The 19479-nt window shown below is 37.4% G+C and overlaps 1 protein-coding gene across 2 annotated transcripts in view; it reads right to left on the reverse strand.

Annotated features, from left to right (window-relative positions):
• PPP2R3A (protein phosphatase 2 regulatory subunit B''alpha) overlaps positions 1 to 19479 on the reverse strand; it is a 105924-nt gene that overhangs the window by 60691 nt on the left and 25754 nt on the right. For both annotated transcript variants that reach the window (XM_069473210.1, XM_069473211.1), the window contains exons 3-4: positions 16528 to 16631; positions 12676 to 12778 (exon numbers count right to left, since the gene is read on the reverse strand). In XM_069473210.1, coding sequence (XP_069329311.1) covers positions 12676 to 12778; positions 16528 to 16631 — 207 coding nt within the window. The remainder of the gene's footprint in view (positions 1 to 12675; positions 12779 to 16527; positions 16632 to 19479) is intronic.

Raw genomic sequence — 19479 nt, forward strand, 5'->3', positions numbered from 1 at the left:
GATTTTGATTTTTTAAAATTTGCTGAGATTTGTTTTGTGGCCTAACATACGGTCTACCCTGGAGAATGTTCTATGTGCTGATGAGAAGAATATTCTGCACTTGTTGGATAAAATGTTCTGTAAATGTCTATTAGATCCATTTACTTGATCCATTTACTTTAAAGTCCAGTTTAAATCCAATGTTTCTTTGTTTACTTTCTGTCTAGATGATCTGTCTAATGCTGAGAGTTGGGCATTGAAGTCCCCCACTATTACTCTATTGGAGTATATCTCTCTTTAGATCTAGTAATATGTCCTTTATAAATCTGGGTGCTTCAGTGCTGGGTGCATATGTATTTAAAATTGTTATATCCTCTTACTAGATTGATCCCTTTATCATTATATCATGCCTTTCATTGTCTTTTAAAAATTGTTTTTGACTTAAGGTCTGTTTAAATCTGATATAATAAATTTTGCTACTCTTGTTCACTTTTGGTTTCCATTTGTGTGGAGATAAAGATGGAAATCAAAAGATCATTTGAACTAAATCATAATGGGGACACAAGTTATCAAATTCTGTGGGATACAGCAAAAGCAGTCTTGAGAGGAAAACTCAGCCTTAAATGCCCACATCCAAAAGACAGAAAGAACACAAATAAACAATCTAATGAATTGTCTCAAGGAACTGGAAAAGGAAGAGGAAGTCCATCCTAAACACAGCACAAGAAAAGAAATAACCAAGATCAGAGCACAACTAAATGAAATTGACAATAAAAGAACTATACAGAAGATTAACGAAACAAAAAGTTGGTTCTGTGAAAAGATAAACAAAACTGACAGGTCTCTTGCTAGATTAACCAGAAGCAGAAAGGAAAGGACTTTAATAAACTCAATCTGAAATGAAAAAGGAGAAATCACAACTGATATCGCAGAAATACAAAATATCATCTTTGAATACTATAAAATAAACTCCATGCTCATAAACTTGAACATGTGGAGGAAATGGACAAATTCTTGGAAACACACAACCTCCCTAGATTCAACCAGGAAGAAATAGAACTCCTGAACAAACCAATATCAAGCACTGAAATTGAAGCAGCAATAAAAAATCTTCTAACAAAAAAAATTTCTGGACCAGACGGTCTCACACCCAAATTTTACCAAACCTTCAAAGAAGAACTGGTACCTATACTGCAGAAATTATTTCATAACATTGAGAAAGAAGGAATCCTCCCCAACGCATTCTATGAAGCCAATATCACCTTGATACCAAAGCCAGGAAAAGACACAAGAAAAAAAAGAAAACTATAGGCCAATATCCCTTACGAATATAGATGCAAAAATTCTCAATAAAATCTTAGCAAACCGAATTCAACTGCACATCAAAAAAACAATTCACCACGACCAAGTGGGCTTCATCCCAGAGATGCAAGGATGGTTCAACATACACAAATCTATAAATACAATTCACCACATAAATAGAAGCAAAAAGAAAGACGATATGATCCTCTCAATAGACACAGAAAAAGCATTCGACAAAATTCAGCACCCTTGTGTGATAAGAACTCTTAGCAAAATAGGCATAAATAGGACATACCTCAAAATTATTAAAGCCATATATGACACCCCCCAGCCAACATCATATTGAATGGGGAAAATTTGAAAGCATTGCCACTTAGAACTGGAACCAGACAAGGTTGCCCACCACCATCACTTCTATTCAACATGGTGCTGGAAGTCCTAGCCAGAGTAATCAGGCAAGAAGGAAATCAAGGGTATCCAAATGAGGGAAAGAAGAGGTCAAACTATTGCTCTTTACTGATGATATAATCTTATATCTACAAGATCCCAAGGATTCAACCAAGAGACTCCTGGAATTGATAAATAAATTCAGTAAAGTCTCAGCTACAAAAATCAATGTACACAAATCAGTAGCTTTCATATACACCAATAACAGTCAAGCTGAGAATCAAATCAAAGAAGCATTACCTTTCACAATAGCAACAAAGAAAATAAAATACCTAGTAATATATTTAACTAAGGAGGTGAAAGTCCTCTACAGGGATTACTATGAAACACTGAGGAAAGAAACTGCAGAGGATGTAAACAGATGGAAAAACATATCATGCTCATGGATGGGCAGAATCAACACTGTTAAAATGTCTACCCAAAATGATTTACAGGTTCAATGAAATCCCCATTAAAATACCAACTTTAGTTTTTTGCAGACCCAGAAAAAATAGTTCTACACTTCATATGGAACCAGAAAAGACCCCAAATAGCTAATATAACCTTACATAATAAGAACAAATCGGGAGGCATAACTTTACCAGACTTGAAGCTATACTGGCTATAGTAACCAAAACAGCATGATACTGGCACAAAAAGAGAGATAGAGATCTATGGATCAGAACAGAGAACCCAGATATGAATCCATTCTCATATTGCCATCTGATCTTAGACAATGCAGACAAAAACATACACTGGGATAAAGAATCTCTATTCAATAAATGGTGCTAGCCACATGTACTCACCAGCAAACTGGTTTCCCTGAGTGCACATTTGGGAATAACACCATTGGATATCGGACAGAGGTAGGGGTGGGGGGAGGGGATGGGTGTATACCTACATGATGAGTGTGAATGCGCACTGTCTGGGGAATGGACACGCTTGAAGTTCTGACTGGGGGGGATAGGAGTGGGGGAGAGGATGGGTGCATACCTACATGATGAGTGCAATGTGCACTGTCAAGGAAATGGACACACTTGAAGCTCAGACTTGGGGGGATGGGGAGGTATGGGCAATATATATAACCTGAACTTTTGTACCCCCATAATGAGCTGAAATAAAAAAAAAAGAAAAGAAAATAGAGAGAGAGTGGGAACAAAAGAGAGAGGGAACAAAAGAAGCAAAAACTAAAGCATCAGATGAAAGGCTTGAGGCTCACTGCCAGTGACTACCCACTTCTGGATGCTGTGCAAGGCCTTCGGGGAGTTGTTTTCTATATTGCCCAGACTTGGCGGGCTGGCCCAAGGGGAACTTAATCAGCCATTATCGGAAGTGGTATCTCATTAATTAATTTTAATAACAATGCTTTTTATTTGTAACTAGGCTTAGATTTCTTTAATAAGCACATTTAAGTAAATAGCATGAGTATTTGTATAACTATTAAATATGTTCTTTAACATCTCAATTTGGGAATTTGACATAAACTCATTTAATAAACTAACTTCTATTATTTTGACATTAAAAAAACAAAAACAAACAAACAAACAAACAAAATAAATGGTGCTAGGAGAATTAGATAGTCACATGTAGAAGACTGAAACAGTATCTGCACCTTTCACTACTCACAAAAATTAATTCACAATGGATAACAGACTTAAACCTAAGGCATGAAACTATAAGAATTCTAGAAGAAAATGTTGGAAAAACTCTTATAGACATTGGCCTAAGCAAAGAATTTATGAAGAAGACCCCAAAAGCAGTCACAGCAACAACAAAAATAAATAAATGGGACTCGATCAAATTAAAAAGCTTCTGCACAGCCAAGGACACAATCAATAGAGCAAATAACTTCCAGAATGGAAGAAAATATTTGCATGCTATATATACGATAAAGGGCTGATAACTAGAATCTACAAAGAATTCAAGCAAATCAGCAAGAAAAAAAAATCAAACAACCCCATTAAAAAGTGGGCAAAGGACATGAACAGAAACTTTCCAATGGCCAAAAACATATGAAAAAATCCTCAATGTCTCTAATCATTAGGAAAATGCAAATCAAAACCACAATGAGATATCACCTAACTCCAGTGAGAATGGCTTTTATCAAAAAAGTCTGAAAACAACAGATGCTGGTGAGGATGAGGAGAAAAAGGAACACTTATACACTGTTGTGGGACTGCAAACTAGTACAACCTCTATGGAAAGTAGTATGGAGATACCTCAAAGAACTAAAAGTAGAGTTATCGTTTGATCTAGCAATCCCACTACTAGGTATTTACCCAAGGGTAAAAAAGACATTTTAGAAAAAGACACTTGCACGTGAATGTTTACAGCAGCACAATTCACAATCACAAAGATGTAGAAACAACTCAAGTGCCCATTACTACGTGAGTGGATTAATAAAATTTAGTATATGTGTAACATGGAGCACTACTCAGCCATAAAAAAATGGTGATCTAGTATCTTTTGTAATAACCTGGATGAAACTGGAGGTCATTCTTCAAAGTGAAGTATCACAAAAATGGAAAAACAAACACCAGATGTATTCAATAGTAAACTGGAAGTAATCAATCAACGCTTAGGTGCACATAGGGAAGTAAAACTCAAGGGAAATCAAGTAGGTGAGAGGGGAGAGGAGAGGATGAGTAAACTCACACCTAACGAGTACAATGCACACTAACTTGGTGAAGGGCATAATTATAACTTTGACTCAAACTCTACAAAAGCAAATTATGTAACCAAAATGTGTGTATCCCTATAATATTCTGAAAAAAAAAAAAAGAAAGAAAGAAACATTCTACAAACCTACCCCATCCATCTTTAGCCCCACTTCTTTCTTTTTTTTTTTTTTTTTTTTTTTTTTGAGACAGAGTCTCACTCTGTTGCCCAGGCTAGAGTGAGTGCCGTGGCGTCAGCCTAGCTCACAGCAACCTCAAACTCCTGGGCTCAAGCGATCCTCCTGTCTCAGCCTCCCGAGTAGCTGGGACTACAGGCATGCACCACCATGCCCGGCTAATTTTTTCTATATATATATATATTTTTTTTTTAGCTGTCCATATAATTTCTTTCTATTTTTAGTAGAGATGAGGTCTCGCTCTTGCTCAGGCTGGTCTCGAACTCCTGAGCTCAAACGATCCGCCCACCTCGGCCTCCCAGAGTGCTAGGATTACAGGCGTGAGCCACCACGCCCGGCCCCCACTTCTTTCTAATCATTTATACTTTAAGGTCTTTTGCTCGTTACCTCTATAGTTAAACATAAATTTGATTAAAACATAATTAAGATTATAATTTCTTTGTTGCCTTATTAGCTTTAGAAAGTATCAATTGATTCTTTGCTAGGACAGATGAGGATTTAGCTCATTTATACTGTCCCACTTTACTCCTATATCTCCATATTTGAGATGATGACGTTTAGTTCTTCCGTTATCTTTGTAAACTGCAAATGATGTATTTACACATCTAGTTCCTTGATTTTCCTTTACATAGTATGATGATAATAGCATCCCTATCCTATTTTCTCTTCTCCCTCTCTTTCCCCTTCACATTTTATTAGCAATATTTGATTTCTATGTTGTCATGGTTGTTTACATAATGTTCTGTAATCATAATAAAGTTTTCTATAGTTTATCCACAGGGTGATTTTAGATGTTATAAACTAAAATGTTTTATGATATTTTGGCTATATAAATACTGTTAGATGCTAGTTTAAGCAATCTACAAGGAATGCATTTCATTTCTTATGTGTCCAGTATCACGTTCCTTGGGGCATTCAAAGGAGAATGTTCTCAGCATTGAGATTAGAAACTCTTTTCTAATTTTCCATTAGCTGTTTATAATCATGCCATATTTTAGTTTGCTTTGTGTTTAGATCACAAGTTTCTTTTACATTTTTCATGGAGTTTCTAATTTTTAAAAAACTTGTTGATATATCATACCCTCCAGTGTCCTTATTCTGAAATATAACTATATTGCATGGAGTTGCTCCTTGCCTCCCTTCTCCCCCTTTATGGAGAATGCCTGGCCTGAGAAGTCCTACCAACCTTCTTCTCTCTTCTGGATTGGATGCTCTTCAGTTATTATCCTGGGACTGATCGTAATTGCTTCTTTGGATTGAATCCACTGTGTCCTGGATCTCATACATTCCTCTTTATTGCTTTCCTGGTTTACTTATTTTGCTGCAGTATATACTCAAGTAATTCCCTAAGAAATAAGGAATTAACTTATAAAGGAAATAAATTTTCTGAGACTGCGAATGTCCAGGAATACCTTTATTCTAATCCTTTTTTTTTTTTTTTTTACCCCGCTTAGCTTCCAAAATGTGGAGTGCATATTCTAATCTTGATAACTTGGCAGTATACAGAAATCTAAGTTCAAATCCATTTCCCCTGAGTTGCCAATGAGAGTCTAATACCATCTTAACTCTTGTTCCTGTTAAGGTGACCTGGTTTTCCTGTCTAGATATTTTAGTATCTTCTCTTCATCCCTATTTTTCTAAAACTTCAAAAAGACATGTTTATGAATGAGTCTTTTAAAAATTCATTGTAGTTGGCACTCTGGATCTTTTCAACCAAACGACTTGTACCCTTTAGTTTTGTAATCTTTCTTTTCTTTCTTTTTTTCCTCTCTCTCCTCTCTCTCTTTCTTTCCCTTCCTCCCTCCCTCTCTCTTTCTCTCTTTCTTCTTTTTAGAGACAGCGTCTCCCTCTGTAGCCCAGGTTGGAGTATAGTGGTGCAATCATAGCTCACTGCAATCTTGAACTCCTGGGCTCAAATGATCCTCCTGCCTCAGCCTCCTGAGTAGCTAAGACTACAGGTGTGCACCACCATGTCCAGCTAATTTTTAAATTTTTTGTAGAGATTGAGGTCTTGCTGTGTTGCCCAGGCTGGTCTCAAACTCCCGACCTCAAGTAATCCTCCTGCCTTGGCCTCCCAAAATGCTGGGATTACAGACATGAGCCACTGCACCTGGCTGATTCTGTATTGTCTTCTTGGAGGGTTTCCTTCTCTCTATTTTTCCCTTCTTTCTTCCCCAGACTCCATTTAGTTAGATGGTGAAATTCCTGGATTGGCTTTCTATGTCCCTTATCTTTCTCTCTCTGAGAGATACCCTCAAATTTACTTTCCAGGTTATATGCTGACTTTTAAAGTTTTGGTACTTACATTTTAAAATTCTAACAGCTTTCTCGTGTCAGCATTCTGTTTTCGTAACAGTTTATGCTTGTTTTTTTATTTGTCTTTTTAAACATTATTTAAGTTGACAAATAAAAATTGTATATATTTATCATGTGCAATGTGTTTTAAAATATGTATACTCTGTGGAAGGGGTAACTCAAGCTAATTTACATATGTATTATCTCACATACTTATCTTTTTTTGTGGTGAGAACACTTAAAATCTACTTTCTTAATAATTTTCAAGGCCAGGCCCGGTGGCTCACGCCTGTAATCCTAGCACCCTGGGAGGCTGAGGCAGGAGGATTACTTGAGGTCAGGAGTTCGAGACCAGTTTGAGCAAGAGTGACACCCTGTCTCTACTAAAAATTGGAAAAATTACCCGGGTGTGGTGCACATCTGTAGTCCCAGCTACTCAGGAGGCTGAGGCAGGAGGATCGCTTGAGCACAGGAGTTTGAGGTTGCTGTGAGCTAGGTTGATGCCATAGCACTCTAGCATGGGCAACAGAGTGAGACTTTATCTCAGGAAAAAAAAAAAAAAAAAAACCTCTAATTTTCAAGAACAGAATACATTGTTATTAACTATAGTCACTATGTTGTACATAGATCTCATGAACTTATTCTTCCTATCTAACTGTAATTTTGTATCCATTGACCAGCACCTGGTAACCACCTTTTTATTCGCTACTTCTATGAATTCACCTTTTTTACATTTAAGTGTGAGATCATGTAGTATTTATTTTTCTATGCCTGGTTTACTTTACTTAACATAATGTCCCTCAGGTTCATCCACGTTGTTGCAAATGACAGAATTTCTTTCCTTTTTAAAGCTGAATAGTATTTCACTGTGTATATATACCACATTTTCTTTATATATTCATCCACTGATGTATATTTAGGTTGATTACATATCTTGGCTACTGTGAATAATGCTACAATGAACATGGAACTGCAGATATCTCTTTGACATACTGATTTCATTTCCCTTGGATATATACTCACAGTGAGATTGCTGGATCATATGGTAGTTCTATTTTTAATTTTTTGAGGATCCTCCAAACTGTTTTCCATAATGGCTGTACTAATTTACAATCTCACCAACAGTGTGCAAGGATACCCTTTTCTCTACATCCTGCCAATACTTGTCATCTTTCATCATTTTCATAACAATCATTCTATCAGGTATAAGGTGATATCTCATTGTGGTTTTAATTTGCATTTCTCTGATGATTAGTGATTTGGGGCATTTTTTTATATACCTGTTGGCCATTTAGATTTACAAAAAAAATTTGAGAAAATAGTACTGAGAGTTCCCATATACTTTATACCCAGTTTCCCCTATTATTAACATCTTTCATTTACTGTATGGTACACTTGTTCTGAAGTAATAAACCAATAGTGATACATTGTTATTAAAGTCTATGCTTTATTCACATTTCCTTAGTTTTTCCTAATGTCTTTTTTCGTTCTAGGATGCCACATTCCATTTACTTGTCATGTTTCCTTAGACTCCTTTTGCCTGTGGACAGTTTCTTAGACTTTCCCTCTTTTTGATGACCTTGACAGTTTTGATAAGTACTGGTCAGGTACTGTGCAGCATGTGCCTCTATTGAAATCTATCTGATGTTTTTTTTCTTATGATTAGACTGGGCTTATGGATTTTTGGGAGACAGACTGCAGAGGTAACATGCTATTGTATCATATCCTAACAAGGGTATATATTATCAACATGATTTATGACTGTTGATGTTGATTTTGATCACCAGACTGAGGCAGTGTCTGTCAGGTTCCTCCACTGTACAGTTACTCCCCTGGTCCCCTACAAATCACTATGTACAGCCACTCTGCTGTGAAGGAGTGGAGAGTTATAATCCCCTTCCCTTGGGCATGCAGTATTTATTAAACTATTTGGAATTCTTCTACACAGATTTGCCTCTTCTCCCATTCAATTCTTTATTTATATCAGTATGTGTAATTAATTTTTTAAAATTCTCATCTCTTCTGTTTCCTGAATTTGTTTTGTTTATTTCTAGGTCAGTTTTTTTTGTGTTTTTCCTTAACCTTGACTTTTCTCTTGTTATGGTTTTCCTCATATACCTGGTTGTCCATTTATATTTAAGAAGGACAAGATAGGTGATATAATTTTCCTCTGGTGAAATATAAGTAGGTCCATTTTTCAAGAGGTATCTTTCTTGAGTGCCAAGTCTGCCTGGGAGTTGCGTGCATTTAGGTTGGGTGTGATGACTGGCAGGCACCGTTTTAGAGTAAACTGGTGGGACCTCCATGACCCACCCACAATTGCCAAAATACAAAGAAATAAGGAGAGCTTTAATTTGCAATTATCACATTAGAATCTGGAGCACGCTTTATTGTTTTTGTTAGTTTGTTTATGCTTGTAAGTAAATGTCAGGCCGCATTTACCAGGAAAGGAGTCAATTGTTCTGTACACCAACATTCAGTGAATCCCCATTTCTAATACTTCTCATCAGATCCACCAACCCTGAGTTTATAGCCATTCTGGAACTCTTGATGAGCAGAGAAGCTCACTTCACTACAGCCCACACACAGCTCCTCATTCTGGGTTGTGGTTTCCTTAGCCTGTTTCTGTTCACTTTCTATCTTCAAGAAATATGTTTAAATTTCCTATACATTGAGTTTCTCTACCACTCTATCCATTTCCATAGGTTTATTACTTTTTAATTTCTAATACTTTAACTTCAGAAGAGTTTGGGAAAGAATGAGAGGAGAATGTGTCAGTTTGTCATCTTTTACTAGAAGACTCCACAAGTCTACTTCTTAAATAAAAATAAAATTTCTCCTTAGCTTTAAGGTAAGTATAAATGTTCATTAACTCATAATTATAATTTTTTTGTTGTCTGTAGTTCTCTTAGTATAAACTTAACTTACTTTCCTATCAAAGTTTGTATTAAAGCTCTGATAAACTGAGAATTGCATCTCTCAGGGTAGGGTCCTTGCAAGGAAAAGAATTCACCATATGAACCTTTCATGAAGGGACAACATGTAGAGTTGTGGGCAGGGTTAAGGGGGCAGACAAGGGAATGGTGAGATGGTGAGGCACCCGGGGCTAGCAACAGGAGGATACTGTTACAATCCTTAGGGCCAAGGGAACAAGGGGAGTAGTGGTAGAAGTGGCAGTAGTGGTAGAAGTCTAGAATTTACAAATACTGTTTTTGATTGCCATAGATCAAGTAAATTCTTCTTAGAAGTTAACTAAAGCATGTAAGCTTCTAATTTCAGCTTTCCTCTAATAATTAATTTACTTTTTTACTTTATAGAATTGTCTTGATTTTGAAGCCCTGGGAGGCTAGCAAGCACCAGAACCATGGAGAAGAGGCTGTCCAGCAGAAGCTGTATTATAAAGAGAGCTGTATTATAAAGCAGAGAATGGGGAAGAAATGTCAACTTCCCTCTCCTCTGCCCTCCCCTATACTGGCAATGCTTCCCATTAGCTAGACTCAACAAGAAGCTAGTCAGTTAGAGAGCCCAAAACATGCAATTTGCAGGGTCAGAGCAGGGAAAAGAATGGATTGAGGGAGTGCGGACGGGGAGCAGATAAGGAACCTATTGTTTTATTACCAATATAGTTCATCAATTGCATATTTGAGATTGGATATCATTAGGTATAATTGTCTTGATTAAATGCAAAGAACTATTAATAATCCTCATTCTCATGAGTATTTTTTTGAGGGGAACAAAACTCAGCAGCAAATAATTCTAAGGATAATCAAAACCATCATGTCAATTCAGACAAGCCTAAAAGCCTTGAATGTAAAATAAAATCAGAACCAAACTTCATATTTTAAATATGGAAAATTATTACTATAATTAAAAAATCTATGCCATATGATGTTAGAAGTCAGACCAGCAGTTACCCTTGGCTGGCAATGACTGGGATGGAGTGGGAGGTACTTTGGGGGTATGGGTAATGTTGTTTCTTAATCTGCATGCTACTTACACAGATGTGCCCATATTGTGAAAATTCATTGAATAGTACATTTGTGATTTGGGTGATTTTGTGTAAGTATACTTCAGCAAAAATCTTTAAAAAAAATAATGGCAGCCATTAATACAACTTAAAAAAAAAAGCAACCCAACTATGTCAATGTATTTTTATGCCTTTCTTTAGGCACCCTTACTAACAGCCAACAAGGATTTGCTGCAACAGCTAAAGTAATGATGTATATTTAACAGAAACGAAAGGCAGATCTTAGCTTCAAAAAATTTGTGATCTGCTTAGGAAAACCAAATATTTAGACTTGAAATTAAGAATATTAGTGTATCAGGCTATGAAGAATGCTGTAGTAAAAACAGATCCAATACTGATATGTAACTGATTCTCACAGGAAGGCCTAGATAGAAACACTTCTTAAGTGGGCTCTTTCTGTTGGAGGTCTCTTTCTCTTTAACCTTAACAAGGACAACTAGACCAAATGCTTGTGGACCCTGCATTTAAACCTACACCACACACAGTGCCACAAAAAGCCATGAATATTTCTAAGCTTCTTCTCTTCTCTGCTCTGAAGTGGTAAGTAGGAAGCCCACACCTACTGGGAAGGGAAGTAGACAACACAGGGAAGGAGATTTAAGGGCAGAGACAGGGAAGCGTAAAGGAACATGACAGGAGGAGGATTTCTGCAGATAAGAAGATCTCTTTGTGTCAGAATAAAGAGAAGTCTGTGGGTGCTAAGAGCAAAGGGAACTTGCTGCCTGGCAACACCCCTAGGGAGGCAGCTAAAACCTCAGGAGAAAACACATGTGTATACATCTAGGAAGATGGGCTATGGGTACCTTCACCAAAAGTTCTGGGGCCTGACGTATGGCACGGAAAAAGCAAAGACCTCTGGATCTGAAGGGATCTTCTAGCCAAGGATGACTAATATCTAAGGAGTAACTCCCAACCCTCATGCTCTGGTACTGTGTAAAACCTCAGCTGTGGCATAGCTCCAGGATGAAGAAACCTCAGGTAGATCTGAGATAATACAGTACTGTTGTTTCATTTATCTGATTGCACCAGTGAAAGCTGCTTCATATAAGTGAGTTTTCTGGATAAGTAAATACAGAATCTGTGCTACTTATATAAATTACTGATCTCAGCTGAAATCTGGTAATGGGATTGGGGACTACTGCCCTTATCCTGAATTACTTCCAGACTGGAGTGCTTTTAGAGTTTTTTGTGTCTCTTTTTTTCCTTACTCTGTGGACTACCTTTGTAGTCTTGCAGATGTCAGTGTGCTTGATTCTAGTTATCCTCTCTCCCTTCTTCCTATTCTAATTTTCTGTTTGAAATATGTCTTGGGTTGAAAAATCAGAAAACCAAGTATTTTTGAACTGTTCTTAAATCAAGAGTCAAGAGGCACTGAGTGAGAACGCCAGGGTTCACGAGGGCAATTCTGATTACACTAAGGCCTTTTCTTACTTTCTACTAGGTTCTTACCTACATTCTGTGTCAGCAATTTTCAAGTTATTTTCTTGAATTCTAAAGTTTCAGAAGGTGCTTTAGTGATTGCTGTGAGTGGACAAGAGGGAGCCTGAGCGGCCTTCTCCCCTGCCGCAGTGAGAGTAACTCTGTTTTACATATTTTCTACTCTTGGGTTCTATTTTAAATTTCATTTAACAAAAGGATTTTACTGCTAAAACAAGTTTGGAATCCACTCTTCTAGAAATCTGACCTCTAGATTTGTGTAGCTTAATTGACTATATGTTATAGTTACAAAAATTTTTAAAAACCTTTGAAACGCCAAAAATAGGCCCTATTTTGAAAAGAAAATGGAAATTACCTGAAGTAAAGGGATGAAATCCTCCTGTTCCAGAGAGCTGCAACTGGGCTTTGCTAGAAGACAGATGAATTTAGAGGCATCATCATGATGGTTATTCAGCAATCTATAAAAGAAACAAGTGTTTAGGAAGACTGGCTCCTCTGAATAAATAATGACTGTAACATCAATAGTTGGTAATTTCAGTCTGACCTGAAGTCCATTTAGATAAAAAAAAAACCAAGTAAAGGAATTATATAATCAAAGGATGTTTTAGAATGATGAGTTGTCTATGATACAAGGTCGGATGAATGCTGAGGCCTCTTAGGACCCTCTTGCCTTCTAGTGGTCTCAGCATGAAGTAAGTAATAAGGCCCTGGACTTGATGGTACAATGGAATGGAAAGAAAGGAACAGTTGTCTAAAACATTTTGAGGAAAATTCCTCAGTGCTCCACTATTCCTATCCGGTATTCCAAGCACCCACTGGTAGATAAATATTAAGCTAGAAACTTGGGAGTCATCATGGACTCTCCCCTCCTTTCATCCCCAATGCCTATGAACTACCACATCCTTTCATTTCTACCAAATTTGCCCCCTTCTGTCTTCATTGCCAGTATCCATGCTCAGGCTCTCACTAACAGTTTCTGAAAAACGAATCCGATCATGTCACTGTCCAAGTTAAAATTCTTTTTGGAGTAGGCTAAAGCCCAAGCCCTTGACTTGACATAAAAGGTCTTCAGGATCTGATCCTATCAGCTCATGCCCCTTCCATTACCATTTCTGCATTTGTAGTATCCAAACGTTCCATGCCCTCCCACACCAGGCATTTGTACATGCTACCCTCCTTACTGCAACACCCTTCTTTCCTACTTCACTTTCCAGGGAATCTCACTTGGCCTCCCATGTCCTTCCATTGCACCCTGTGCTGCTTAGTTCTGTCATGGCTATTCCACAGCAGTATAGTCTTATTGGTGTAACTCTTTCACTAGACTCTAAGCTCCTTACAGCATAAAACTGTGTCTTATTTTCTTTGTATCTCAAGCATCCTCAAGGCCAGACACAGTTAGCATTTGATAAATGATTAAGAAAGAAAAACAAGAAAATGTTTGTGATCTAACAGACGTGTATTTGTTATATCTGTTAACAGTCAGTTGAGAAATACATACTTAACTGACTTGACTTCACTTCTGATTATTAGAGCTATGGTATGATTTTTATGTTTATTCTCCTTATCGTTCTTTAATATGCTCAATGCCCCTGAAGTTAAATAAATACATGTTTTGGAAAAAGATTAGTGCAATAGGAGCTAATAGGAGCCATCTCTCAGGATTAAAAAATGGGTGGGATAATCACAGCAGAAAGACAGTGAAGTCTTTGAAAAAGGAGCACTTTTATAAAAAAATGTATAGCACTACTAAATAAAAACAGCAGATATATGACAGATGAGAGCTACTCTGAGAGGACAAAGTCAAGGGATGCCTTTTGCTATGAAATAGAAAGTAAAGGTGAATTACAATTTTCTGCCAATGTTAATGGCTGATAAATGCTACTGGCTTTTAGGTTGTATGAAGGGATTAGAAGACATTTGTAAGATGAATCTGCTATTATATGTTGATTTTAAATAGTAACAATAACAATGCTACTACTACTTCTAATAGGTGAATAAAGAAGAATGAAGGCAAGCATAGCTATTCTAAACTGGTATCTTCCAGAGCTTTTAAGACAAAATATTGTTTTATTAATGGACAAATGACATATTGGATATGAAAAGGTAAAAGAAAATAAAGCATAATAAAGCTGAAGCAATATTATTGACTCCATTTGAGAGGAGTTCTGCTAAAAATCTGGTACTCTAGGACCTCAAACAAAAAAGCTGTAGAGCACTGTCTTTCTTCTAAAAATGTCCTGACTGTAAGAAAAACAGATGTCAGAGTATAGATTTGAAATGGGCAGTAACACAGGGAAATGAGGGGGAACAGATCCACTTGGAGGAGAGATATAGAAGGCTCTAACCCATGAGCATTCTGACATGAGGGGAATTATTTACCTTTATGTTTTTGACTTTTGTATTTGACTTTATTTTTTAAGACTATATAGAGCTTGTTATTGGAACAAGCCAGCATAGGTATATATATGCCAAAATGTTTTAATTCTGTATCCTTACCTGCCAGTTTTTGTACTTGAAAGTTTTAATATACTGTACTTGGGCCCAAGTTGCTTTATGCAAAGGGTACAATTTGTAAAAAATTATAAAACTGAACATGTCTTCTCCAAGGTCAGGGTGGTGACTCAAATCACACTTAGCTGCTTAGTCTCCCCAAAATGGCCATATTTGGGTCTCCCTTAAAACACCCTGGCTTTTTAAAAGGCATTTTAAGAGCTCAAAGGAGTTCCCACTAGAGGGCACTCAAACCATTTTAGTATCTGACCATAAAATAATGCTTTAATTTAGAGACACACTATCACAGAATTTTCTTAAATGAAAAAAGACAGTTGTTCATGCTATTTAACTTTATTAGCAAGTTTTCCTGCAGTTAACCAAAGTGAAGACTTGTGCTTCATGTCTTTTTCCCCCTTTTGCTTTTTACAGAAGTTGTCTTTTCCCTGGAGATGAAATTAAAATGATTCATCTGAATGAAGGAATAAAATTATTCTTATGGTGGCTACTGTTGCTCTATACACCAACACATACTCTGATCACCTTAGTTCTAATGTAATACCTAAAGAACTGGGTGGACTCAGCTTGCTCCTAGATTTTTAAAATAAAGAATACTTTTTTTTCTTCTTTTGAGACAGAGTCTCTCTGTTGCCCTGGCTAGAATACAGTGACCTCACCATAGCTTACTACAACCTCAGACTCATGGGCTCAAGCAATCCCTGCCTCAGTCTCCCAAGTAGCTGGGACTACAGATGTGTGCCACCATGTCTGGCTAGTTTTTCTATTTTCAGTAGAGACAGAGTCTCACTCTTGCTCAGGCTGGTCTTGAACTCCTGAGCTCAAGCAATTCTCTCATCTCGGCCTCTCAGAGTGAAGAGCATTATACTATTAGGGGCTTTTAGGTGGTATGAAGGGATCAGAAGGTCTGTAAACTGAATCTGTGGCTGTTACATGTTAATTTTAAATAACAACAATAGGTGAATGACATTTCCCAATAGTTTACTAGTAAGGGTATTTAGCCCAGAAAAGAGAAGAAAATGTATAAAGAGGGCTGATCTGTTAAAAGAGGTACAAGGGGCAAGTTATGATATTCTCCTAAAATGTATAAATACATCAAGAAATAGCTCCTAAAAAAGAAAGAGGGGAGAAAAAAAGAAAAGGAAGAAGAAAGTTGGGCTTGAATTCAAGAATATTTGTCACAACGGTATAATCCAGGAATATCTTGATAAATACTAGCCCTTTGTTTCTTTAACTGGAGCTTTCAAAAAATAATGATTAGAATCTATTAAAATTCAGTTATTTTTAGGTATAATTCAACTAGGTATAATTTTAAATTGGATTATATGAGAATGAAAATGTATTGCTCATGTGATACATGTGGTTTGCTCCCCTTAAAGGACAGTCTAGCTCCTTTTATGTCACTGCTGCCAGACTCAAATTCTGAGACCCAAATTTAACAAGTAAAATGAAGAAACTATCAAATAGCTGTTCAAAAAGTATTTTTACATATCTCCTTTACTGTTTAAAGACAAAGATAAAGGCTTGTAACAAAGAACTTGTGTGTGAGTATAAATGGTTGTCAATTAATGAATTTTCCTTGTTGGAATAAAGGGTAAAGAGAAAATGAAGAACCAAGTAACACAGGTGATCTTTATAAAGTATGCCACGAGTACCACACAGTTCTTTGCCTACCCAGAGTGACTGCTTACATACTTACTTTTTCCACATGGCAATGAATGACTGTGCTGACACAAATCCTGTCTTCTCTCCCCCTGCAGCCCTGAACATGGGGGCTTTCCAATAGAGAGGACAGCCACAGACCTGCAAATAAAAAACAACTACAGCGTAAGCCAAGAGGCAGTGAAGAGATACATGGCCAAAGAAAAGGTCTTTGTAGCTTTTACCCTTCATGCCACAGTGGATGGAAGGGCCCTTGGGAGAACAAAACTGGGTCACAGGCAAACATATCAACTAGGGTAGATTCAGAGAGAAAAAGAGGGGAAACAAAGTAAGATGATTATATGTTTCATGAAGAAAGTGGAAATCTATTTACGTTTTCTCCAAGTTCATTTATAGTGATTTCTTCCCCTACACCCCGCCCCTGCCCACAATCCTGATAGTTTAAGCAACCAGCCTCACTTCCTAACACTCTTACATTATATACTTTCTACCTTCTAGAAAGAAAAAGAAATGACAATGTCACGGTCGTATATGTACTTCATTCCTTGAGCAGAAAGATAGAGCCATGTTAATTACTTGGTGACTTGGTGTTGATACACTCTACTACCTATCTCTTTCTCTCTCCTTTGCCTATTATGTTATTAAGTACCAGGTTCAAGAAGAACCAGAAAACCGCAGACTGCTCAAGAAAACATCTCTCAAATCTATTTAAATGCTTATAATTCAGGTAAAAGATGAAAGGTAAAAATCAAAATGCTATCTTTTTTTATATATTAGAAGCTACCACAAATGACTACAAAAAGGAAAAACTGGGAATAAATATAAAATAACTTCAATAACCCTAAAAGCCATTGTTTTTTTCTCCTTAATAAAAAGACCTTCTTTTCAATTTAAAAAAATTATCCTTTTACTTGCAAGAGTTCTTACTAAATTTACCTGCTTTTTTCCTAGAGGAAAAATTCTTTCCTATAAGTAATATTATCTAAATATTAGCAAAGAAATAGTCTCCAAATCTTCCCAATTTTGTATATACACAGAAAACATTCCCAAATCTGGATCTCTTCAAGAGTCACATCTTGTTACGAGATAAAGATATTATCACTATGTGTATTAGATACAGGATCTGTTGAGCCTCCATCATTCTACAGAGAGAATCTTCTCCTTTGGAAGTAGATTAGATGTGTGTCTACATTAGGTTTAGGTGAACTCACTCCTGGTATCAGGGCTCAGTGCATGGGGGATCCTCACAGGAGCCTGAAGAGTACCTAGTCTGACATTAGCTATCTTGGGAGAACACCCAAGGCTGCTGTGTTTATGCTGGAGTTGAAGATATGGAAGGCAAGATTCAAGCCAAGAGACGTAAGGACAGGGCAGAAATAAGAGGTTGCTGCTGCCAGGGCCACTAAAGCACGTCTGCAAGCAGAGTAGAATTTAAGATTTCTTAAGTCCAGAGGTTGAATACCTCCACTGAGGTCAAGAAAGAGGGAAAGGTGTTGCGTAGCAACCACTTGATTTTGTTTACTGTATAAATTGTGATTGCCAAGGTACAAAGCTCACAATTAATATAGTTTTGGTGTATAAACTGTCAAATCCACTTTCCCCAATCCCAGTCCCTCCTTTCATGCAGAGTAGTGGTTTGCCAAAAAAATGCCCTTGGCCTTAGTGATAGGCTACTGGCAACTGCTGGGAAAGCTGAAAGAAGAGTCTATATTATGAAGTGGGGGAGACACAAACAGAAAGTACAGGGAGAGACTGGCACAGGCTTGCCCCAAAGTGCTTGAAACTCCCACCACTAGAGTCACTCATGAATTTTTCAGAATTGGAAGGGATCAGAAATCTTCTATCTCAACCTTGGGAAGTGGTCGCCATCCTCAACCGAAACACCTTCCAGGGGCTGCGTGCTTACCACCTCCTGTGGGGTAACTTCCAGTTTTTGTTTTTTTTTTTGAGACAGAGTCTTGCTCTGTTGCCCCAGCTAGAGTGCAGTGGTATCATCATAGCTCACTGCAACCTCAAACTCCTGAGCTCAAGCAATCCTCCTGCCTCAGCCTCCTGAATAGCTGGGACTACAGGTGCATGCCACTACACCCAGCTAATTCTTTCTGTTTTTAGTAGACATGAGGTCTCCCTCTTGCCCAGGCTGGTTTCAACACGCTAGCCTTTAACAAATGAATTTTTTTTTTTGCTTAAACTAGCAACTGTTGTTTGCAACTAAGAATCCTGACTTGTATGAAACTATTATCTCACTATGGACCTTATTTTTAAAATTTTTTTATTGATACATAATATTTGTCCATTTTTATGGATTTAAAATTTTTTATTGCTATGAACTTTAAATCTCTATTTTGAAACTCACTGTAGACCCTTGGTTGGGTTCTGTCCTTCAGAAGTGGATTGTGAACATAGCCACAAATTCTTTGCAGTTCCTCCATTAAGAGGGGAGCATGTTTTCCTGGCCCTGAGTCTGGGCTGGCCTGTGACTTTTTCAGATCAACACAACAATGCAGAAGTGATAGTGACTGTTACATAGGAAAGGTAATTGATAGCCCTCCCCACAAAACAATAAATGTCATGGAATTCATGGGAGAGAGTAATCATGAAAGAGCTAGGAACTAAGGGTTACTAGGTATAAAAATACACTGGTTTTGGATTTAGTGTCTAAAAAATATCCCTGTTACGTATCATTTTCTAAATCAAATTAAGCTGATCTGAGCTCCCAGCCACCACGATTGAACAATCGATGAAAATGTTAAGTTGGGTTGGCTTTTTGGAGGGCTCTGCCCCCTCCTAGGGTTGTTATCCCAAACATAGACGCTGGAGAAGTGGGAGGCTCTTACAGGGCAGTCACTGTCATCTCTGGGAACCTGCTGCTTTGAAGAGAAAGCAGCAAGGGAGCTGGAGAGCTCCCACAACCCCTGGAGTTTGATCCCATTGGCTCTGTCAGGGTATAAGTTGCCCTGATCCTAAATCCTGCACTGGGTCTCCAGTC

The sequence above is a fragment of the Eulemur rufifrons genome, chromosome 7 (assembly GCF_041146395.1).
Source record: "Eulemur rufifrons isolate Redbay chromosome 7, OSU_ERuf_1, whole genome shotgun sequence".
Taxonomy (NCBI): domain Eukaryota; kingdom Metazoa; phylum Chordata; class Mammalia; order Primates; family Lemuridae; genus Eulemur; species Eulemur rufifrons.